Source organism: Trachinotus anak, unplaced genomic scaffold, assembly GCF_046630095.1.
Source record: "Trachinotus anak isolate AG129_WGS33_773 ecotype Australia unplaced genomic scaffold, CSIRO_AGI_Tana_v1 ptg000021l, whole genome shotgun sequence".
NCBI classification, from domain to species: domain Eukaryota; kingdom Metazoa; phylum Chordata; class Actinopteri; order Carangiformes; family Carangidae; genus Trachinotus; species Trachinotus anak.
The window spans coordinates 37515-62079 of NW_027273872.1; the positions used below are offsets into that span (position 1 = coordinate 37515).

The window sequence follows — 24565 nt, forward strand, 5'->3', positions numbered from 1 at the left end:
AGATTTAGAGGATAAGGTCTGGTGTATTAATCAGAGTCTGGGTGGCTCTTAAGGAGCAGTGAAAAGGTTTTAGCTGAGCTGAGCAGCTTCTTGTATCTCTTCTGTCTCTGACCTCAGACTCAATCCTGCCATAACTTCTCATTACAGCCTTAATGGGCCAATCAGCACTGTGCCAAAGGCATACTCCTGTCCTCTTTCACAGCTTTACAGATCTGTAGAGCAGGCTCTCCTCCTTCACCATAATCATCTCTCCTTGTTTCTCATCCACATTACATTTTTGTCTTTGATCATTCTTTTTTTCCTCTCTTTGTCTACTGTATTTTTATATGAGGGAGTCATTATGCTATTTGTTTATGGGGGTTACCTGGTGAGCACATTTTCAATCAGTGGCAGGTTGTTTATATACTGCATTAAAAAGAAAATCCCAGATGGTGTAAAAAATGTCACTGAGTGCTAAAAAAGGCTGTTTTCTATCCTTTTTTGTGTAGGCAAACTGTATTCACACTGCAGGCTTTTATCCTCCGCTCATCAGTTGTTGAAATGTCATGTTTGTCATTGTGGCTAATATCCAATACCAGTCAGAAAAGTTATTCATATATATTCCCCTGTATGCCCAAATGCAGTAATTGAGATGTAGCACCCGCTTAGAGTGAGATCAGTGATTCCAAGGTCATTGACAGTGTGGTCTGACAGAGTGTGTGTGTTGTGTGTGTCTCTATCTCCCTTTATTTTTGGGACAAATGAGATAGTGCTAAATGTGTGTGGAAGGTTAGGTAAAGAGGATCAGTAATGCTGATGAGAGTTGGGCCAACAAACACATCATCCTAATCACTCTGGACCTTAAGACTACACTACCTCACAGTCCTGCGTGTGTGTTACAGTCTGCTGATGTATGTGCAGATGTCAGCACTTGTGGTTATTTATTCATTATTCATCAGAACTCTCATCTCTAAAACAGACCTGCCTCTTATACATTGTTCATACCAAAGGCAAGTTTACAGGATGTGGTGTAGGGATCAGGGACATCTTGGCACAAACTGTGTAGACTGAATAGGCACAGTGTGTCTTTGAATTTCCACTGGGTAAATTATAATCTGGCTGCAGAATGCTGCCAGAAAATGAAGGGTAAAAGGTTAGGAAAACCATTAAAGCTACTTTCTGTATTAAAAGTCCACCTCAGGACACAAGAATATGTTCCTAGAGCCCAAGCCAATTCTTTTGCTTTAAAATATTTTTGGGAATTTAGTTGTTTCAGCACGGGATTTATGGTTTACAAATGCAAAAAACTGTACACCCTGTGTATATAAATCAAGGAGACCCTCAGAAATCTGTAGTGACTGGGGGGCTGCACCTTCAATTCTGAATTATATGGAAGCTGATGGTAGTTATATGTGACAAAGCTTTATCAGAGTCAGGACCTTTAAGCTGAAATTATTTTGCCACACAAACTGTTACCAAAGGTCAAGAATTAACTATTTGTTTCAAATAACTTTTAGTTAAGATTAATGCTTTGTATTCAAAAGAATCATCAAGCAAACCATCTTTTCTCTTGCTCCTGTTGTTTCTCCAGGATCCCTGCAGGGGGAACACCAGAGGAGGCTGTACAAAGAGCTGTTGGCTAACTACAATAGACTGGAGAGACCTGTGGTCAATGACTCAGCTGCCATCTTGGTGGAGCTGGGCCTCACACTACTGCAGATCATAGATGTGGTAAGGCAGATATGACATTTTTTTTTGTCTGTTGTTCATGAGTGTGTCGCTGGGTGTTGAGTTTGTTGTGGTTTAGTGATGTAGGTACGTGGCAGGATACAGTGCATCCGGAAAGTATTCACAGCGCTTCACTTCTTCCACATTTTGTTATGTTAGCTAGGGCTGTCAATCGATAAAAAAATATTTAATCACGATTAATCGCATAAGTGATTATAGTTAATCATGATTAATCGCACATTTTTAATCTGTTTTAAATGTACCTTAAACTGATTTTTTTCAAAATTGTAATACTCCTTTCAACATGAGAATAGACAAATGCTTGCTTTATGCAAAAAAATCATGTTTATTTATTGCTACAATGAGAAATACTCTCAGGTCAAGTAACTAACATGTGCAAACTGCATTGTAAAACAAGATGCTGAAATAAACTAAAACACAAGCCCAACAAAAAAAAATTACAGATGGGCATACCAATTTACTAACTGTAACATTATACTATAATGTTAATAATAATCCATTACTGCTCACGATGGCATCGACCTCGGTGCATTGCTTCCTGATTTCCCGAGCTACAGAGTGGCCCGAGGTTCAAATGTCACAAGCGTTAATCACGTTAAAAAAAATTATTCCCGTTACTCCCATTACTCCCGCATGTTACGTTAACGCGTTAATAACGCGTTAACTTTGACAGCCTTAGTTACAGCCTTATTCTAAAATGGATTAAATTCATTTTTTTACCTCAAAATTCCACAAACAATACCCCATTATGACAAAGTGAAAAAAGTTTGCTTGAAATTTTTGCAAATATATTAAAAATTAAAAACTAAATAAATCACATGTACATAGGTATTCATAACCTTTGCCATGACACTCAAAATTGAGCTCAGATGCCTCCTGTTTCCACTGATCATCCTTCAGATGTTTCTACAACTTGATTGGAGTCCACCTGTGGTAATTTCAGTTGATTGGACATGATTTGGAAAGGCACACACCTATCTATATAAGGTCCCAATGAGCACAGTGGCCTCCATCATCCGTAAATGGAAGAAGTTTGGAACCACCAGGACTCTTCCTATAGCTGGCCGCCCGGCCAACCTGAGCGATTGGGGCAGAAGGGCCTTAGTCAGGGAGGTGACCAAGAACCCCAAGCATCATGTCTGGGTTAGGTTAGGAAACCAGGCACCGCTCATCACCTGGCCAGTACCATCCCTACAGTGAAGCATGGGGGTGGCAGCATCATGCTGTGGGGAAGTTTTTCTGTAGCAGTAACTGGGAGACTAGTCAGGGTCGAGGGAAAGATGAATGCAGCAATGTACAGAGACATCTTTGATGATAACCTGCTCCAGAGTGCTCTGGACCTCGGACTGGGGCGAAGGTTCATCTTCCAACAGGACAACGACCCTAAGCACACAGCCAAGATAACAAAGGAGTGGCTTCAGGACAACTCTGTGAATGTCCTTGAGTGGCCCAGCCAGAACCCAGACTTGAACCCGATTGAACATCTCTGCAGAGATCTGAAAATGGCTGTGCACCGACGCTCCCCATCCAACCTGATGGAGCTTGAGAGGTTCTCCAAAGAAAAATGGGAGAAACTGCCCAAAAACAGGTGTGCCAAGCTTGTAGCATCATACTCAAAAAGACTTGAGGCTGTAATTGCTGCCAAAGGTGCTTCAACAAAGTATTGAGCAAAGTCTGTGAATACTTATGTACATGTGATTTTTTTGTTTTTTATTTTTAATATATCTGCAAAACTTTTAAGCAAACTTTTTTCACTTTGTCATTATGGGGTATTGTATGTAGAATTTTGAGGTAAAAAAATTAATTTAATCCATTTTGGAATAAGGTTGTAACATAACAGAAATGTGGAAAAAATGGCTGAATACTTTCCGGATGTACTGTAGGTGGTTTGTATTATGTTGGGCATGTAATAAAATGTGTGGTTTAATGGAAAGTCCTCCTGTGGTGCTGATTTCATCTTTGAGGAATTAAGCTGCTTATTACAGAAGTGATTAAACAACAATAGAAAATAGAAAATAGAGCAGTATTGTGTGTAAAGAGAGCAATGCCCTTGAAATATGCCTTATATCTCAGCAACCTTTTTTTTTTTTTTTTGTGGGTGACATGAGCAATTACATTACATTAAATTCGCTCATTTGGCAGATCCTTTTAGTAGAGCAACTTACAAGTGAGGGACAACGCTAAACCTTAAGCGCAGTAGGAGACCTTGGTGTAAGTACTAAGTATTACATCTATTCAATAAGTGCAAGGGAGATCAAATAAAGAAGTGCAAAGAAAGTTCACAGGAAGTGCTAGTTAGACATGTTAGGGTGTTAGAGGTGTTAGAAAAGGAGGTGCACTCTGAAGTGATGAGTCCTCAACAGATTTTGAAGATACAGAGGGACACCCCTGCTCTGACAGCATTTAGCAGCATCAGGGAACAACAGACAAGAACAGTCTGGACTGAGACTGTCTGTGTGCAGTCACACAAACAATGTGCAGTCACAAAATTTAATTAAATTCAATTCAATTCAATTCAATTCAATTTTATTTGTATAGCGCCAACTCATAATCTACATTATCTCAAAGCTCTTTACTGGATAAGGTTGAGACCTGACTTTTTTATACAGAAAAAACCAACAGCCTACAAAAAGCAGCACTTGGTGACAGTGGGGAGGAGAAACTCTCTTTTAACAGGAAGAAACCTCCAACAGAAACAGGCTTGGGGGGGGGGGGGTCTGCCTCGACTGGCTGGGTTTACAGGAGAGGAGAAAGTGGGGGGAGGAAACGGGGAAAAAAGAGAGAGAGAGAGAGAGAGAGAGAGAGAGAGCGAGACCAGGAATAGCTGTATATACTATCGGTAATGGTGTTATCAATAATAATAGAATGAATCCTGCTGCTGGGGGAGGGGGCAGAGAGAGGGAGAGAGAGAGACAATGAGAGAGAGAGGGAGAGAAAAATGGAGAGACAGGGAGAGGGAGAGCCAGAGAGACAGAGAGAGAGAGAGAGAGAGAGAGAGCTCAGTGCATCATGGGAATCCCCCAGCAGTCTGACTCTAAAGCAGCATAACTAAGGGATGGTTCAGGACTCACCTGAGCCAGCTGTAACTATAAGCTTTATCACTGAGGACAGTTTGAAGCCTGATCTTAAAGGTACAGAGGAGGTCTGATCCTGGACCCAGACTGGGAGCTGGTTCCACAGGAGAGGAGCCTGAGAGCTGAAGGCCCAGCCTCTCATTATGCACTTAGAAACTCTACCTGCGTTTAGAGAGCGAAGTGTCCTCTTAGGAAAATAGGGAACTATAAGCTCTCCAAGGTACGATGGTGCCTGACCATTAATGGCTTTGTAGGTGAGGAGGAGGATTTTAAATTCTATCCTGGATTTTACAGGGAGCCAATGCAAAGAAGCTAACACAGGAGAGATGTGATCTCGTTTCCTAGTTCCTGTCAGTACTCGTGCTGCAGCATTTTGGATCAGTTGGGTCTTTTTACTGAATTTTTGGGACATCCTGACAATAAAGAATTACTCTAGTTCAGTCTAGCGGTAACAAATGCATGAACTAGTTTTTCAACATCCTTTAGAGACAGAATGGGTCTGATTTTCACAATGTTGCGCAGGTGGAAGAAGGCTGTCCTAGAGGCTTGCTTTATATGAGAAGTAAAGGACAAGTCCTGGTCAAAAATGACACCAAGGTTTCTGACTGTAGCACTGGAGGCCAAGGTAATGTCATCCAGAGTCAATATATTATCACATAGTGTATCTCTGAGGTGTTTTGGGCCAATTACAATAACTTCAGTTTTGTCTGAATTTAAGAGTAAGAGATTACTGGTCATCCAGGTTTTTATGTCCTTAAGACACACCTGAAGCTTGGCTACCTGGTTAGTCTCACCTGGCTTCATGGATAAGTACACATCTGGATCAAGAGTGGACTTTTTAAGTAGAGGTTAAATTACTGCGACTTTAAAGGCCTGTGATACATAACCTGTTGATAAAAATAAGTTAATCAGACTTAATATAGAGGTGTTGATTAAAGGAAAAATTTCTTTGAACAGCCTTGTTGGAACGGGGTCTAGAAGAAAACTCGATGGTTTAGATGAAGAGACTGTTTAAGTGAGCTCAGAGATCTACAGGGGAGAAACAGTCTAAATATAAACCAGATACAGTGGACTCTGAGGCTGCTGAACTGGACAGTACACCTGAGTCAGCTGTGGGGAGGAGATGGTGAATTGTTTCTCTAATAGATATGGTTTTGTTTGTGAAGAAGCTCATAAAGTCTTTACTACTGAGGGCGAAAGGAATAGATGGTTCACAGAGCTATGGCTGTCTGTCAGCCTGGCTACAGTACTAAACAGACACCTGGGATTATTCTTGTTTTCTTCTAATAATGATGAATAATAGGAGGTTCTGGCTTCATGGAGGCTTTTTTTAGATGTCAATAGACGTAAGAAATTCTTCCAGATTAGTAGAATGCCACTTCCTTTCTAGCTTCTAGTTTCCACACAAACAATGTGCAGTCCCACGTACAATTCAATTTCAATTCAATTCAATTCAATTTTATTTGTATAGCGCCAAATCACAATATACATTATCTCAAGGCACTTTACAGGGTAAGGTCGAGACCTTACTTTGTTACAGAGAAAAACCCAACAGTTCCCACAAAGAGCAAGCGCTTGGCGACAGGGGGGAGGAAAAACTCCCTTTTAACAGGAAGAAACCTCCAACAGAACCGGGCTCAGGTTGGGTGGCCGTCTGCCTCGACCGGTTGGGTTTAGGAGGAGATAAAAAAGAGGGGGTGGGGGAGGAGAGAGGAGAGAAGAAAGAGAGAGAGTCCAGGAACAGCTGTGTAGGTAATGGTGTTATCAATAATAATGACAGGTAACAGTGGTTAATAGTAATGATGAGTCGTGGTGGATCTGGATCCTGCTGCTCCAGAGGCAGGGATACCTGCAGAATGAGGACAGAGAGAGGGAGAGAGAGGAGAAGCACAAACTACGGGAGAGAAAAAAAATACAAAGTTAATGGCATGAATTACAATGCCAGACAACATTCCTTGGAGGACCATAGTGGCTGAGAAGGAGCATAAGTCTGTGTGATTGAGTTCAAGTAGATGATGCACACCCAGAAGTCCTTCTGAAGGCAGCATTAGTAACTTGAAGTTGGTACGGCTAGCCATGGGTAGTCAGCGTAGGTTGATGAGTAGCGGCATGACGTATGCCCTTTTAGGCTGATCAAAGACAGGACAGGCTGCTATTCATATTAGTGTAATGGTGTGTTTTCTGTGAGAGGGTTTTAGTCTGATGTGTGTATGTTTGCAGATGTGTGTGTCCATGGAATTAAGAGACAGATCCAGCAGCAGGTTTGTGCTTATGAAACAGTGTTAGATGTTGGCAGAAGTAATGCACTTCTGCTGTTTCACTTTTATTACATAAAGAACCTCTGGACTGGGTTAGGGTTAGGATGACACTTCCTGCCACACATGCATTGACACACACACACACACACACACATTCTGAAATGGTTTTATTGTTTCTGTGTGAACCTATATTTTTTTACAGTTCCAGTCTTCCTGCAGCTCTGCTAACTGAGGCAGTTTGAAGTTAAGTGTTTTGCTCCTCAAGAGCAGTTGCAGCAGGAGGGGTTAGCTTTGGCTATTTATCTTTCCCATCCATGTTTTCTCATATTGTTTAGTATGTAGATTAGATATGTTTTTGTCTATTTGAGTTTGACACTGCTGACACATTCCCATTTATGAAAATTACCATTTCTGTCTCTGGCCTCCAACCGGTGACCCAAAAAAATCAGTCCAGGCCAAACTGTAAAAATTGTTCTCAGAATAGCAGTGGGCCTTCAAATGAAGCCTCAACTCATTAACCACCAAAGAGGGACCTAAAAGCCTTGAGACCCTGCATGCCATATGAACATTTGTCTGTCAGCCAGCCCACAGAGACAGAAGGCAGTTCAGGGAAGTTTTCACTTGTTACATACTCTACATTGATTATCATAGATGTCTGCTCTCATTTGTCAGAACAGACAGATACACCAGTTTGTGTGTGTCTTCATCACACAGGGAAGAAGCTGTCTGCATATCCCCTGAATGGCTGGGAGAAATGGTATGGAGTAAGTTTACTGTCACACTGGCACTTTGATGGCAGTAACGCTTGGGTAGGATTCAGCCCAGACAGCGGCTTGGATGCTTATATAAGGTGAAGTAGATTTCTGGAGTGGGTACATCTAACCATTCCAAAGCAAGGATGCCCGTTAACCCTGGCCAGAGGGACTGAATTTCAGTCAAAAAGACACATTTAAATCCACATGAAGCCCCATAAATTTAAAAAAAAAAAAAAAAAAAGAAAAAAGGAAAGATTCTGCAGCTGCCACGCACATGCAATGCAAATTGTAAAGATCTTATACTGGTTTTACTATAGTATATGAGCTTGTAAGAGCCTGTCAGTGCTGGCCTCACTCCCCCACAGATACCAATCAAATACATGTTACCAAAAACGCAGAGATGATTAGTCACGCCTAACAATTTAATACATAAATATTAATATACATGAGTTACAAGACTGAATTTTTGATGGCAAAATGACAATAAATATTTTACTTCAAGTAGATTAAGAAAAGTAAAGTCTGTGTCAGTGTATATAGTGTATATGCTCTATTATTCACATAATACTGCAGGAATTCTGCCATTCTGACCTTGAATATGTGAGTGAAGTTAATATTTTCAGGTTATAAATTTTATATGACCCACAATACTAATTTCATCACTTTATCAAATTCGTAACACACAACCACATGCACACAAACCACTGGGGGATTTGAAATCTCTGGAGAGACTCACATTTCCAATCATTACTTCCAGCTGTGACTTTTGCTCCATCATCTGGGTCATCTGCTTCCAGAAAAGACATTATAGAGGAGTTTGCCATATCTGCCCACATTTTCAAATCAGAAAAGCAACAAAAAGAGATAAAGATAAACTGATAAACTGATGCAGTGCATTGAAAAAGGGAAACCTCTTTGATCCCATGTAGCCTTACTCTTTTTTCAACCAAAGAATCCATGCAGGCTTTCCTGTTCTGACTTGTCCACGTTGCACTGGGAGCAGAGAAACTCTGATGCTTGCAGAAATGCAAATTTTACCTTGCAGCTAGAATATGAGCAGCATCATTTCCCAAATGCTATATGCACCTTGAAAACATTTTTGCCATAGGCTTCAATCTGCACTGTTTCCATTAATTTATGTATTTTTAGCTTCATTATCTTTATTTTGAACAAAAAATAAATATAAGAGGAAATGTCTGTTCATCAGTTTTTATGGACATTTTTGCAATAAATAGCCAGAGTGAGTTGAGAAAAGTTGTGATGTTGTCCTTTCTGTTAATATGATTTGATTTGTCTTGTTGTTTTCTTATTGGGACCACCATGACATTATACACTTCAATGCCACTGTATAAATCCACTGAGACCTATAGTATTTTAGTTGCTCTAAAAGGGCTTTGTAATTTGTTAGATGGCTCTACTGTGAAACCGTTTAACCAACTACACTTGGTTACATGAAACCAGCTTTCTCAGTTTTGCATAGCCTGGATTGTTCTTCTTTGGATATGCAAAGTAACTCCACTTACTTGCAGATGACAAAAGCCTTTCCCCACTATAATAAGTATGGATTTGCCTGGTTGGGTTCTGTTATACAAAAGAAAAGCTGTAATTTCCTCTTCTTCTTCAGCTCCCAGTGTGGGTTCAGGAGGCAGACCCCCTCTCTACCTTTAAGATCAGGCTTAAAACTGTCCTGTTTAGTAAAGCTTATAGTTAGGGCTGGCTCTGGTATATCCTGACCCATCCCTTAGTTATGCTGCTATAGAGCTAGACTGCTGGGGGATTCTCATGATTCACTGGGCGCTTTCTCTCTCTCTCTCTCTCGATTACTTTTTGCCATTAACTTTGTATTTTTTTTCTCTCCTGTAGTTTGTGCTTCTCCTCTCTCTCCCTCTCTCTGTCCTCATTCTGCAGGTATCTCTGCCTCTGGAGCAGCAGGATCCAGATCCACCACGACTCATCATTACTATTAACCACTGTTATCTGTCATTATTATTGATAACACTTACACAGCTGTTCCTGGTCTCTCTCTCTCTCTTTTCTCCTCTCTCCTCCCCCCACCCCCCCTTTTTTATCTCCTCCTAAACCCAACCGGTCGAGGCAGACGGCCGCCCACCCTGAGCCTGGTTCTGTTGGAGGTTTCTTCCTGTTAAAAGGGAGTTTTTCCTCCCCCCTGTCGCCAAGCGCTTGCTCTTTGTGGGAACTGTTGGGTTTTTCTCTGTAACAAAGTAAGGTCTCGACCTTACCCTGTAAAGTGCCTTGAGATAATGTATATTATGATTTGGCGCTATACAAATAAAATTGAATTGAATTGAATTGAATTGAAATTCTTCCTTCCATTTTTGTCTTCAGGATGAGAAGAACCAAGTGCTGATGACCAATGCTTGGCTGCAGCTGGTGAGTCAAGTTTGAGAAGAGCACATTATCACTAATTTAATGTGCTTTGATTATATTTATGATTTTATTACACAGTTATCTTCTAAAGACATAGTGCCTGTGTTTCTTAAATTACTAGTGCCACTACATTAAGTACTTGTTGATGATAATGACTTTTAGGCAGAGAGTGAGATAAGAGGCAGAGGAGGCAGAAAAGGGAGGAAGAGCACAGCATATTAAGTGGCTGTCAACTTGATTGTTAATGGACTTAATGCCAAAGGGCGAAAAATTCAGATTTACAGCCTCTAGTCCAAGTAGCCCATACATACATCAGTTCTAGTTTTTAGTTTTTTAAAGAAAAACAGAGTTTTCATGAACCAGAGGGAAGAACCATTTATAGCTTTTAATTCTATAGTGTTGCCATTTTTAACCTGTTTCTGTCCATAAAGCTCACACAGAGTTAAAATGCACTTTACACTGAATGCACCTGCTTCACTGAAAATGGTTATAGACTTTTTGAAGTCATTGGTTATACATGCATTGTTAGAAACACGTTTTCAGAAATGGCTATTACCGTCTTTCCTTGATAACTTCAGAATTGCTGTTTAATTTTAGAAAACAGTACCACAACAATCATTTTAACCCTCCATTTTCATTTTGTTCCTGCAGAAAGATGCAGCCCTTCTTATTTCTATTGAATGTGCCATTTTCTTGTAAGAGTTCAATCAGTTCAGCTAGCCACTGGACATTATGGGTTTTTTGCTGAGCATGAGAGTTATTGCACCCGCTGACAAAATTTAAACATCATCTCAAAGTCTTTCGTGAAAATCTCTGTTTTGTTTCAGTATTGGACAGATATCTACCTGAGCTGGAATCCAGAAAACTACCCAGGCGTCCAGAACTTGCGATTCCCGTCAGACCAGGTCTGGACCCCCGACATCCTCCTTTACAACAGGTTTGAACTTTCTGTTGCTGCTCATAGTTGTGACTGATTCTTTTCTTTTTAGATGTTGTCCTCTATTTTCTTTTCCTGTTGTCAAACATGATAAAATAGGTGTTGTAATCTGACATTGTCAGTCCTCTGCTACTGGTAAACACACCTGCAGAGACAACATTTTCTTGCTGTTTTTATCTTTGAGAAGAGGGGATAAAATATCATTCTAATCCATCTGACACGCCACTATTATATTAAATCCTGTCTTTAATCTCCACAAACCATAGAAGTATCAGGGGTACTTTAAGCCAACATAATAAACAAAACCCAATCAAACACAAACCCAATGACACAGGAAACAGGGGACAGTAACTCTACTGCATCCAATAACTGTAACTTCCTCACAGCACCAGTAGATGAACCAGAAAAACTGTATTTAAGTTCAACATTTGACTTACTTATTGACTGAAAAGAAATTAGAGAACAAATATTTTGACCATCCATTTTGCTTAATTGAATGTAATTAACAAATGGAAGTGATTTTATACTCTGTTCATCATGTACCACTGATAAAATATCAACTGTCACAACTCAAACTGTCAATCAGACTTCTTAAAATGTGATACACTGGCTGACAAAGGCTGTCAATGTCCGTGGGGATTTGATTTGGTTGTGCTAGCTAACAATAACATTAGGAATGTTTTATATATATGAGCTATTGATGTCCAAATGCTGAATTAAAATAAAAAGTGTGGGGTTTTTTTTACACATTAAGGAGACAATATAGCTGAGGTCAAAGTCCTTATTTTTTATAAATGAATCTGAGCGAGCTCATTGCATTTTGTAATTCAGGTCAGACTTGTGCCGTTTGCTTATCCACTGTTCATCACGCTTCTTTGCAAGGCTTTCTCAAGTCAATTAGAAATGTAGGCTGGTTGTTTCTCTGCAAAACAACTAATTGCATTGCGTTTGCATGCTTGAGTGAGAGATGGATGATCTGTTCTGAGGCTGAGGAGAAAGGAAGATGAAAAGATGGAGGAATTTAGTCACAAAGAGAAAGACAATGACACAGTTAGAATGTGTGCAGAATAGTCAAAAACAGAAGACTTGATATATTTGAACACATTCAGTGAGGTTAAGAGAGGCAGCTATGCAGTTTCTGTTCATGTCTGTATTTCCTCCCAATGCACACACTAACACACATGTGAACACACATTTCAGGGAACACAAGGACAAAACAAAAGGTTTGGGGGTATTAACCCAAATTTTAAAAGCTCAGCTTTTAGACCTGCTAGGATTACCCAACCTAATCTCTGTCTTTCCCCATCTCTGCCTTTTACCCTCTGCCTCCATTGCTCCCTCTCTCCCTCCATCATCCATCCCGCCTTACCATCTCTCTTCTCATCTCATTCTATTTGCGTCTCACTCCATCTCTCTTTCATAACTCACTGTCTCACTGTAAGCCACTCTATTCAATCAACTCTTTCTCTCCATATTTTATCATTCCCAGCCTTCACAGACTCCTCTTTATAAATCATCCCATCTACCTGTCTCTGTCTGTCAAGGTGTCAGCATGTTACTCTCTCCCTCTTCTTACAGTCTACCTGCTTATGTTTTGCTAGTTTCACTTGTGCTTCATGTTACTCTGCAACCTGCTCAAAATCTGTTCATACATGAAACAACTAATTAGTTTTGCCAAATATTTGGATTGGAGCAAAAATAAGTGCACAAAAGACATAGGGTGGAGGTCATAGTGGAAGGTTGCGTGTGCAAAGCACAGGACTTTGACACCACAGACTTGGGGTTCAAGTCCTGCGTGTTGTTAGGTTTAGGCCTCAAACGCATTAAGGAAAAGTCTGTCGTTTTCGTTAAATACTGAATAAGACAAACAGTCTGTACTGCAGCACAATGATGCTTTGAGCTAAATGTTAACATTATAACATCAGCATGCTAACATGCTCACAATCACAATGCTAGTTTAGTAGGTGCAATGTTTTCTATGTTCACCATCTTCGTTTAGCAGGTTTGCATGCTAACATTTGCTAATTAGCACTAAACATGGTTGTTGATACTAGAGGGAACAAGTGATCGCCAAAGTCATTAGGATTCATCCTCTGCAGAGCATGAACATCTGTGCCAAATTTCGTTGCAGTCCAGCATTGCAACTCATGAGATATTCCTTTATTTGTCCCACAGTGGGTTGCAGCAGCAAAGTGGACAGAACAAAGACAAAACTGTAAAAATTTCACTGTAAAAGACAAGATAAATAGTATATATTAATATAATATGTACAATTTCGATATGTACAACATTTTACAAAAATAGCAGGAGATCGGGGAAAATGCGCAGTTGTATTAATTATTGCACATGGTGAGTTGTCGGTGGTCTACTGAGTGCCATGTTTGTTGTACAGTCTGACACTAGGAAGGAAAGACCTGTGGTATCTCTCCTTCACACACTGTGGGTTAATGTTAACCCTAACCCTAACCCTTTGATCAGTCTGTTGAGTCTCTTCCTGTCCCACCTTTTGCTTCGAGTCACTGACTTTTTCAACATTAACCACAACCACACCTTTCACTAACCTTAAACAGGTGCTTTGAGTTACCTAAACATAATCATAAACAGTTTGCCGATTCATTACATTTTTGTAATAGCATTATATTTCCAATTTGCTAATGCAAATGAGCAAAATAAATGTTATTTTTAAGAACAAAAACGAGGTGGAAATTAAAAACAGCCATATATTTATGTTTTTGTTAATAAAGTTAAAATTGAATTGAATTAAATTTTTAAAAGTGTTGATGTTGCTGGTTTTCAGCATAAGATTATTGCATACCTTGATGAAGTCGGCAGAGAGCATCAGTTATATGAAGCTGAAGGGGAGATTTTATTTTACAGCTGAACCAGGAGGTTTACATGCTCCTTGAGGAGAAATGAAAATTGAAAGTATTCAGCTATGATATGGATTTCTGTTGGAAACTCACACATATGCACACCTAACTGATTACCCAATGTAATTCTGAGCTCTCACCTATCTGTGCACACAGGCACAAAATTATAGAAAAACACATTCAAATAAATCCATGCAGGCAGTAAACTCACCACCAGCAAACCACATAAACACACATACACACTATCTCACAATTACACACAGTAATAGCACCACACACACCATTACACAGTGGGCCATCAGTGAACAGCCAATAAGACGCCAGTCTTACTGCGCTGAATTATGAATGAATACTAGCATGCTGCTCAGACCAGTGCTCACCATAAATCCATCAGAATCAGAATCAGAATCAGTTTTATTGCCAAGTATGTTTCCACATACAAGGAATTTGTTCTGGTGATTGGTGCAGTTGGAGGTTCTTGGAGGTTCTTGTAAACAACAGGTTTACACAGTTTTAGTTTCTGCCCGTATGTGGGAATCAGGTGGACTATGACATGGTCAGAGTGGCCCAGTGCAGCCCGGGGGACGGCGTGATAAGCACCACTGATTGTGGGGTAACAGTGGTCCAGAGTGTTCCCCTCTCTGGTCGGGCAATTAACAAACTGTCTGTATTTGGGCAGTTCGTGGCTGAGGTTACCTTTGTTAAAGTCACCAAGGACAATAACTAAGGAGTCCGGGTTGGTCTGCTCCACACACAGTATCTGCTGTGGCCTGTGGTGGGATGTAAACACCGACCAGGATGAATGAGGTGAACTCACGGGGGGAGTAGAAGGGCCTGCAGTTTATGATGAAAGTTTCCAGGTCAGGAGAACAGTGCTGCAGGATCACTGTCACGTCTCTGCACCAGCCACTGTTAGCATAAAAACAGATTCCTCCACCTTTGGTTTTGCCGGACAGCTCTGTGTCGCGATCCGCTCTGAAGAGTTGGAAGCCGGCCAGCTCCAGCGCAGAGTCCGGAATCGATCCACACAGCCACGTCTCCGTGAAGCACAGGACAGAAGATGAGGAAAAGTCTCTGTTCTTCTGCACCAGTAGCTGAAGTTCATCCAGCTTGTTGGGCAGTGAACGCACCTTGGAGAGAAAGATACCTGGGAGCGGTGTGCAAGCACACCGGCACGTTTTCCTCTTCTCCGGCATTTCACTCCGAGAGCAACGGTCAGTGCACCTCTGACCAAAATTTCCAATAATTCCACAGGTGAGTCAAGAAAGGTGGAAAAAATCCTCTGGAGTTGTTTCTTTGATGTTAATGAGCTCTTCTCTGGTGAAAGAGCTCTGGAAACCAAGGCAGAAAACTGGGTTTACAAAGAAAATAAGGCAAAAAAGTGCGCACCAACACACCGAGGCAGCCATCCGCGGCGCCATGGCAACTGGAACTTTTTTCATTAGTTCATGTCTGTAATTTTTATATGAAGTTAATGCTGAGGTCAGATACTATCTCAATACGAGCATGCTCAAAGAAAATAAGAGTGAAATTTCAAAAAAAAGAGAAGATATTGTCTTTGATGAGTCATTCAACTCATATTAGTCCAGTGTCAAATTGCTCATATTGCTTTTCATACTTTCAGATCATTATGTTCACATTGCCTCACTCTGTCTGATGTTTCACGCATGGACAACCTATACTGCGACCCATGGATTTACCATCAACACCACATCCATGCATTACTGCCTAGGGAAATTATTTTGTTATTCACCATATTTGTCCGGGTTTTTGTACTGTGATTGACAGCTGACATCATCAAATTCAAATCAAAAAGTAATAATTACTGTGTGTCCAATGCCTACTAGCAAGTCTCAGACTAATTAGTAAGGCTTAAACATTTTTTTAACTCAAGTCATGTGCTTGGCTTCTACTCAGCTACATGCATGTTTACACTAGGTATCACTTAATTGCAGAGACCCAGCTGTAAACTTTCTGTTGGCAGCTTGTGTCCACATGAATATTTATGTATTTGCATGATGCTTAGTGTTGTGTGTGTGTGTCAGGTGAGCATGACTTGGCACATGTGTGTGATTATGTTTGTATAAAGAATATCCAGATCTGAAACAGCTTTGCAAGCCGTTGACCTCCTCTCTCATTAGTGGGAGAAAGTCAATGGTCTCAGTTGACTGGGGATTGATGAGACACATGAAGGACGTCCAACTCAGGTAAACCACAGACTGAATCCCAATTCTGCCCGCAGGGAAGATATATGTACAACACAGACAAAGCTTTCTGACAGGTCATAAAAATGAAAGGTTTTGGGTTTTTTGGGGGTTTTTTTGTATGGATGGATGGTTGAATGAATAGACAGATGGGCAGATTTGATGACTTTTCTTTGATCACTTAAATGAATAAATGCTCTGGAAATAAAATACAGACAATAGCCACTGTCTTCAAGACTGATGTGCAGGATGAACTAAGGACATTTTTATTGTGAATATGGGAATGATGTCAGACACAGTCTTTTCCAAAGCAGCCCAAAACTGATTGTGTGTGTGTATATAAAGCTGTACAGGGGTCAGCAAGTGACTGTGGCTTTGGGACAATTTTTTTCTAACCCATTACATAGTGGGCCAGAACATAATCAAAGGCTAATTTAAGAAACTGATTGATAAAAATGCAACTTACATGTACTTTATTACTGTTGACGTTTGGCACTGTGGCCCACAATCACATATTATACGTTTGACTGATTGATTGAACTGGTGTTATTTTTTTAATATCACACATCTCATGTCTGCTAATTCAGAGTTCTGTCAAGTAAGCGACAGAACCTTTGGAACTTTCTGTCAGAACTTTTCATAATAAAAGCTAAAAGCTTGTTTGAACTAAAGAAATGCAGAAAAAACAAACTTTTGGGTGCTTTTATTTTGTTGACAAGATAAAAAGACAAAAATTGCTTAGGAGGAAGTGATTCAGTGAGTAACTGTTGCTGCCATGATGGCGATCTATCGTCACACCAGGCGATGCGCGTAGATGCCTGATGTGACTGTTTTTGTTTTTGTCTCAACATGGATAAAAATATAATGAGCATCTTATTGTAGGGAGAGATTCTCTATTTCTATAATATCTACAGCTTAATGTGAGGCTGTCAGCTCAATATTGTAAGATTTAAAAAAATCTGATTATCAAAATGATCTCGTGGGCCAGATATTATTGCTAGTGGGCCAGTTTTGGCCCGCTGGCTACCAGTTGCCAACCATTGCTATACTACATTGCAGTTTGAGGTTATCAAGTGTTGGTTCTGCCCTATGAATATACTTGAGAAGGTGAGCATCCAGGAGACAAAGAGATAATGGAGTGCCTGATCATATCTTAAAGCCTGACTGAAATTCTGCTAATTACCAATAATGAAGCTTGCATGATACATATGAATTAGCAGGTTTAAACAATAACATGTTCACTCTCAGTTTTATTGAGAAACATACATGCTGAAGGTTTTGACTAAAAAAGGAAAATAAGTATTTACACTTAGAGCAAATTATGTAACATATCATTAGCCCCAACATAATGTTTCCAAGCCTTTGGTTCACTTGTTATTTAGTTTACGATTTGAAGATGAAGATATTTATAAGTAATCCATTCAGCATTGCTCATAAGTGTATATACTCTCTGCCTCTGTTCTTCAGGAATAAATAAATCACACTGTAAATTACAAAAATCCTGTACATCTGGCCTGCAGCTTCCTTATCCAGCTAGTTACCCACAGAGCCTTAAGCCTGTTTGACAGCTTGTTTGACAACCTGAAAGGCTGTTTAGTTGACTGCTATATTCCTGGGATTTGACTTAATCTACATGGATGGATACTTACTGTTGACCCTGTGTATCTCTGTATATGGCAAAAAGCTTCAGAGAAACTGTTAGCTGTTCTACTTCGATGTAATTCAGATTCTTTTATTATTATCTTTCTGATTTGACTAATTTAGAAAAAAATATGATAACGTGAAAATATATGAATGTCAAAGTTAATAGGAAAAAAATATTCTGTCTTCCTTGCTGCTCTTTCAGCCTCTATAATCTGATAGAAAGCATCAACCAAAATTATTAAATTGGACTTTACAGGTACATGGAAAATGTGATGTCACATATTCTTGCTTAGTCTGGCTAAATGATTTCACTTTAGATTAGTGTGGTGTAGTGTCGAAGGTACACTTTGTGACTTCCTTCTCTTTGTGATTGGTGTCTGTGTGTGTGTGTGTGTGAGTGAGGGCAGCAGCAGGTGTTGAGTGAGTGAGAGGAAAGCATGGTGACTCATGTCCCATGGTACAGGAACTAGTCACTGCCACCATTGTCACTGTCGGTCAGTCTCTCTTGCACCACTCTCACGTCCACAGTACTCCAGTGTGTGTGTGTAGGTGGGTGCACTGTACAAATAGTAGCACTTCCCATTCTCCCAGGACTATCACATGTCCAATTGTACGCATGTTTAATAACAGAAATATGTACATTGCAAAATGTCCATTGTTCCAAAGTTTTCCCAAGTTTTGTTTCAAAATCTTAAAATATTTTCAGTACATTCTGAAGCAAACTGTAATAAAGTGAGTTATTTTCAGACTGATTTCCTTTGGAAGATCCATCTGTCTCACTCATCTGGGACATCTTGTAATGTGTTATGTGCTCTAATTTGTCTTTTTTAGACAACGTTAAGTCCGGTACATCTAATTTGTTCTGCACATGAACATAACTTGTACAGTATGTACCCTCAAACACACACACACACACACACACACACACACACACACACACACACACACACACACACACACACACAAACGCTTCTAGAAAACCCTGTGATGTGTAGGCAATGATTGCAGAAAAGCATACACTTTCATATAAAGTTAGCTTGAATAATTAATCGTATTTCTCCGCCTTGGCCAACCCACACATTCTCCCTTCCAGCACCTGGAGCCACAGCTGATAGCAACACACAAAGTAGAGAAATAAATTACACTTAACCATCGTTTAATCCCCCTGAAAAAGGCAAATCACTCAATTTGAGCACAGGTGAGGATAAATAAAATGGGTCCAAATTTTGTTAAGATGCAGACCACGTGCTTTGTCATGGCTGCATGAGACTCCAGGATGTTTCAGACACACTGGCATCATCTCTCTCACAGGGAAGTGCATTGTGTGTGTATTGTGTGGTCCTTAATTCTGCATGTTGAGTTCAGAGTCTAATGATGGTGTGGACTGTGAAGTGAACAGGACTGTCCGCTCTCCAAAGGGCTTTTGTACAGCATACAATGAAAAATTGGATTTGGCTGATAGGAATGTGTGTATGTGTGTGTATGTCAGGGGTAGTGGATGTTATGAATAAAAACCCTGCACTACTTTACAATAGTATTTGTTATTCTTTCCAAAAATTGTGAACTGAGAACAGGCCGTACAGAAGAGAATCGTGCCGTTCTTGATTATTGACTATTTGACAATGTCAGTAGTTTCCTTTATTGTTAATGCAGTGGTAAGCAGTTGCTTTACATTCACAATGTACTGTTAAATACACATTCATCACATACAGCAGCATCAGGAGGATACTGTTAATGACATTCATAACACATTCAAAACAGAGAGATGAAGAAAAGGAGAGGAGATACTAGAGTGGAGAATCAGTTTGTCTGAGGACAGAGTTCACACTCTCATTGATACCAGAGGAGCTGCTTTTTAATTCTTAATTAGAGTTCAACTGCAAGTGCCACAACTGAAGTGGATCTGGGGTTAGGGTTCTTTACCACGAGTCCCCAAAGACAGAGTTTGCTACTCCAAGACTCTCTGCTCTCTCTCTGCTTGGTTCAATTAGGTAATTCCCAGCAAGCACTGAATGTCAGTGCAACGTCAGAAAGACATTGGACTCTTACAGCTGCAACTTACAACTATAACAGATGTTAAACTTTGGTTGTAAATTAAAATCAGGTTGACATTAATACCAAACATTGGCTTATTGACATTGTGATATTTAGCAGATGGGATTTGTTCACAAGCAGGACGTCTATATTTTATGTCAAGATGACATTGGATTGTGGTTTCTTAACAACACAACTTAAAACAAAATATCAGTTTCAGCTGTCGTCAATATTGTACCTCAAATTAACTTAAAATATTTGAAACGTTACCTATACAAAACCTGTCCCTTATATCATCCCAGCAGGTTGTGAGTTGCAGAGCCTTGAAGGAGGCATCTGTACTGTTTTCTCATGTCACTGATTTGGTTTCTTTTACTACATATTTGGCATAGTAATGGAAATGAATATTCACTTTCAGCAGGCTGGTTGCTCCACAGATGCCTGGGTAGATACAGCACTTCACTGCTCATTGCTGTGGCTGGTTAAGTACAAACAGCAGGCAGACTGAATTTACAGAGGTATACAAATACACACTGACAACATTGAAGATATGGGCTGAATTAATTGGCTGCCTAATTATCATTATATATTTATTTATTTTACAAGTCACATGATATATTCTTGTTAATTAATCTCCATCCCTCTAAGTACTTATCTTATTCCTTAATTTTTCTCAACCAAATGTGCAAACTCTCGTCATGATGATTAGAGCAAACAGGCCTCCAGAAATTGTGATTTCTTCCCTCTTCTGCTGTCTACATTAATTCACAAGGTTTTCTTTTTGTGAGTCTTCATCCCTCTGTGATAAGGCAGACTGACAAAGTAATTACCAGCTTATGGCACCTGATCATGATGTCAAACAGATAAAAAGGTGATAAAGAGACCAGCAATATAGAGCTAAAATAGAGCTTAGAGCTTATAGGCACACACACATAGATACACATACACACAACTGTATGTTACTCTTTCCCCAGTGCGGATGAGCGGTTCGATGCCACCTTTCACACCAATGTACTGGTAAATGCATCAGGTTACTGCCAGTACATCCCCCCTGGCATCTTGAAGAGCACCTGCTACATTGACGTGCGTTGGTTCCCCTTCGACGTTCAGAAGTGTGACTTGAAATTTGGCTCCTGGACGCACAACGGCTGGCTGCTGGACCTCCAGATGCTGGATGTGGACACATCCACCTACATACCCAATGGAGAATGGGACCTTGTGGGTAAGAGTGCCTTTATTTTTGCTTATTACTGCAGTGATGCCACCAGGATACATGGCTGAACTTGAGAATTCAATGTGATAATTTCATGAGATTTCTCCTTCTGAGTCCTGAGATTAGATCAAAACAGACTTGTAAAATAATTCCTTTAGGGGGTATAAAAATATTGTGCAACAACTTCTGCTGTATTCAACCTGTGGAGAAAATTTGGGATACTACATTGCCAGTCTCCTTCAATTAATATATCCAAGACGATTAGAGTAAATTGCTTACAAATACTGTACACAAATAGACCCATAGCACCCCCTTTCATTGCACTGGGATCAGGCCTTGCCAACTTCTGTTGAAAATGGAGTCAAATGAATCACTGTTATATAAATAGTTTTCACCAAGGGAAATCATTTGGATGGTTGTAGATGAATGAACTGGAAAGTGGAAAGATTTTTGGAAGACCTCTCAGGCGGGGTGTTTCCAGCTGGGACAGAGAAAGAGCAGATCCCGGTGGCTGTGCCCCTGGGATGGTGGTTAGCTGGAAATGGTTGTCAGACAGCACCAGATAACATGCAATCGGAAATGTTCGACACATTGGCAGACAAGTAGCCAGGTCATATGTGAGTGCAGCACTCCATATCCCTAGAGTTAAGAGTTCATGGTGGGATAGTTCAACTATTAAATATCAAAAATGATTCAGCTGGTTTCTTTCTCCTGTTTTTTGGCTCACTGAACATTTTTGCTGATGGTACAAAGTTAAAATGAAGGCATGGTCTGACTTAGATCCACTCCATTGCAACATGTTCTGGTGTTCGCCTCACCCTCAGGTGTGCCCGCTAAGCGTAATGAGCTGTACTACGAGTGCTGTAAGGAGCCCTACCCTGACGTGACTTTTACAGTCACCATGCGCCGCAGGACTCTATATTATGGACTCAATCTGCTTATTCCGTGTGTGCTGATCTCTGGCTTGGCCCTGCTGGTTTTCCTGTTACCAGCAGACTCTGGGGAGAAGATTTCTCTGGGTGAGTCAGGGCTGCTGAACACACAAACACACATTCTTTCTAGAGATAGACCAGGATATTGACAGATATATGCTTATTGCAGATATATTGGCGTATATATCAGCTGATAAGTAACAGGAAATCACAGTAAGGAAATGCCAAAGTAGGTTTGAGATAATTTAGAGATAATAAACAGTGACAGCAATACATCAATTGTCCTTCTGAGAGCACTGACAAGTGGCTTTTACGCTGGTGTTCTGTAAATATCTTGGTCACAAGAAAAAAATCTAAGGGATATGTATAAAGCCTGTTAATCTACATTTTGTGTTGATGTTCTAAAAATTACTATTGGCCAATATTTAGTTATCAGACAAACTCCTGTCAGCCTCAAAAGTCCAGTATCAGTTTGGCTGTTTGATGAAGAAAGACAGAAAGAAGGAAAGGAAAGATTTTTTTTTGTTTGTTTGTTTGTTTGTTTGTTTTGTTTTTTGTTTTACAGTTTTTACATACAGTGAATCAGGGAAAAAAATAAAAATAAAATTAAAAAAATAAAAAAGAGAGGTTTTCAAACACCAGGAGGAATATATAAAAAATTAGTTTGAAGGGGTTCAAGCTAAAATACAGTCACAACTGTACAATGAAAGAACACATTAAAGCACATTCATAGATAGACACATTTGTCTACAAAGGCGCCCTCACGAATCAAGTAGCAAGCCATGAATACACACATGTCAAATCACCTGGGAATAATTTAATTTCAAAATAAGAGGCTCACAAATCCATGGTGGAGTACTATCAGTGCCCCTGAATTTTGATGAATGATGATCTATGGATGAGCAGCCACCAGTTACAGAGTCAGCGCGTTTGAGAAATTTCTTGAACCTGCCTTGGACATGTCAGATGAGCCAGCAGCTGACAAATGGTTGTTGTCATGAGAACATAATGAATTACATACATAAGTTATTACAGGAATAATATCACACACCAGTGACCCTGATCACATCATTATGTATGTATATGCTCATGTTCTCTGTCTCTTTCTCCCTGTGTGTGTCTCTCTCAATCTCTGCCTAAAGGCATCACTGTGCTGCTTTCGCTAACTGTCTTCATGCTTCTGGTCGCAGAGATCATGCCTGCCACGTCTGACTCTGTTCCTCTCATTGGTGGGTAATATTTATACATCTTTGTGAGTATATGTAACATCGGCAGGTCATGTAGATGCAGATGGAAAGAATTTCCAGACAGACATGCATTATTGATCAGAAGCAATACCTCACCTGCTTGTGCATGTTGGCATCTTAAAAAAACTTGACTTAACAGGAGAAAAGCCAATGTAATATCAATTTAGTCCATTAACACAGAGACTTTACAGACCAATTTACAGTAGCAACTTGACTGTCCCTCTGAGTATTTCTCACACTTCACTAAACATCAGTAATAACAACATGCATTAATTATTGAGTGTTTTCAATGTATGCAATTGCCTTATCTCTATAAATACTGTATATGGTCTCCTGAAAAAATAATAATTAAGAACTCATCTTTGGGTCTGGTTTGACTTTGGATTGAAAAGCCTGAAGGTGACCATACATCATTCTCAGATGGAGTAAATTGGGCAGCCACAGCTAAAGCTGTCAGCACCATTAATAGGCTGTGAAATGTCTGATTCTCCAGTGGGAGGCAGGAAAGGAAAGGAGCATAGAAGAGGTAATAATGGATGAAGAAGGCAAGATTGAGGGGTAGGGATGAATAACCTTTGGGACTTAAGTTCTCAGAGAGAAAGACTTTGTGGAGCAAGTGAAGAGGCATGGTTAACACTCTTTAATTCAGCTGTCATCAGTGAGAGCTCACCAGGGCACAAAGAGAAGAAATGTGACTTTTTGTGTTGTATATATGTGAGAGAATTAGTTTATATGCTTTGATTTATATCTGTAGTCCTGTCTGTTGTCATATCAGTTCCAACAGGTCAAAGTGAAGTATCATTTGTATATTATATGAGTTTATTGATGAGGGTAGTGTTTGGTCATGCTGAACATGGTTACAACTAACCCTCACTGAGAAGCTTAATCATTTGTTTTATTTCCCATGACCTGAACACAAGGCCAACTGGGACACTTTTAGCAGCCTTGTTAAAATGACTCATGTCCCTTTACAACACTGTGGCTGAATGTGGATGTGATTTATTGTAGCTGCATAAACTCTGCCGTAAATATATAAAGCAAGTGTCCAACACTGCTGCCAGAGTCAAACCACATGTCTTTTATCACAAGCCCCTAATCACCAGATACTTTAAGTGTGTTCATTTGATTTTAGTTATTTTAGTTAGACTTATCTGGTTCAAGACCATGTGGCTCACTTCATTTTATTTTATGTTATTTCAGCCATGAACAACAATGTGGTTTGTGACTGAAGGTCTCACAATTATGTTTGAATTATTATACACCATATCTGCAGACAGCCTT

At 39.9% G+C, this 24565-nt stretch overlaps 1 protein-coding gene across 4 annotated transcripts in view; it reads left to right on the top strand.

The window, feature by feature from the left end:
• LOC139606419 (neuronal acetylcholine receptor subunit alpha-7-like) overlaps positions 1-24565 on the top strand; it is a 49197-nt gene that overhangs the window by 11749 nt on the left and 12883 nt on the right. For 3 of the 4 annotated variants that reach the window (XR_011684620.1, XM_071458603.1, XM_071458601.1), the window contains exons 2-7: positions 1571-1710; positions 10162-10206; positions 11031-11140; positions 20867-21114; positions 21930-22124; positions 23180-23266. Coding sequence is in view for 3 of the 4 variants with exons in the window: in XM_071458603.1 (XP_071314704.1) it covers positions 1571-1710; positions 10162-10206; positions 11031-11140; positions 20867-21114; positions 21930-22124; positions 23180-23266 (825 nt within the window). In the remaining variant the exon portion in view is untranslated. The remainder of the gene's footprint in view (positions 1-1570; positions 1711-10161; positions 10207-11030; positions 11141-20866; positions 21115-21929; positions 22125-23179; positions 23267-24565) is intronic. The other variant, XM_071458604.1, reaches the window with a different exon arrangement.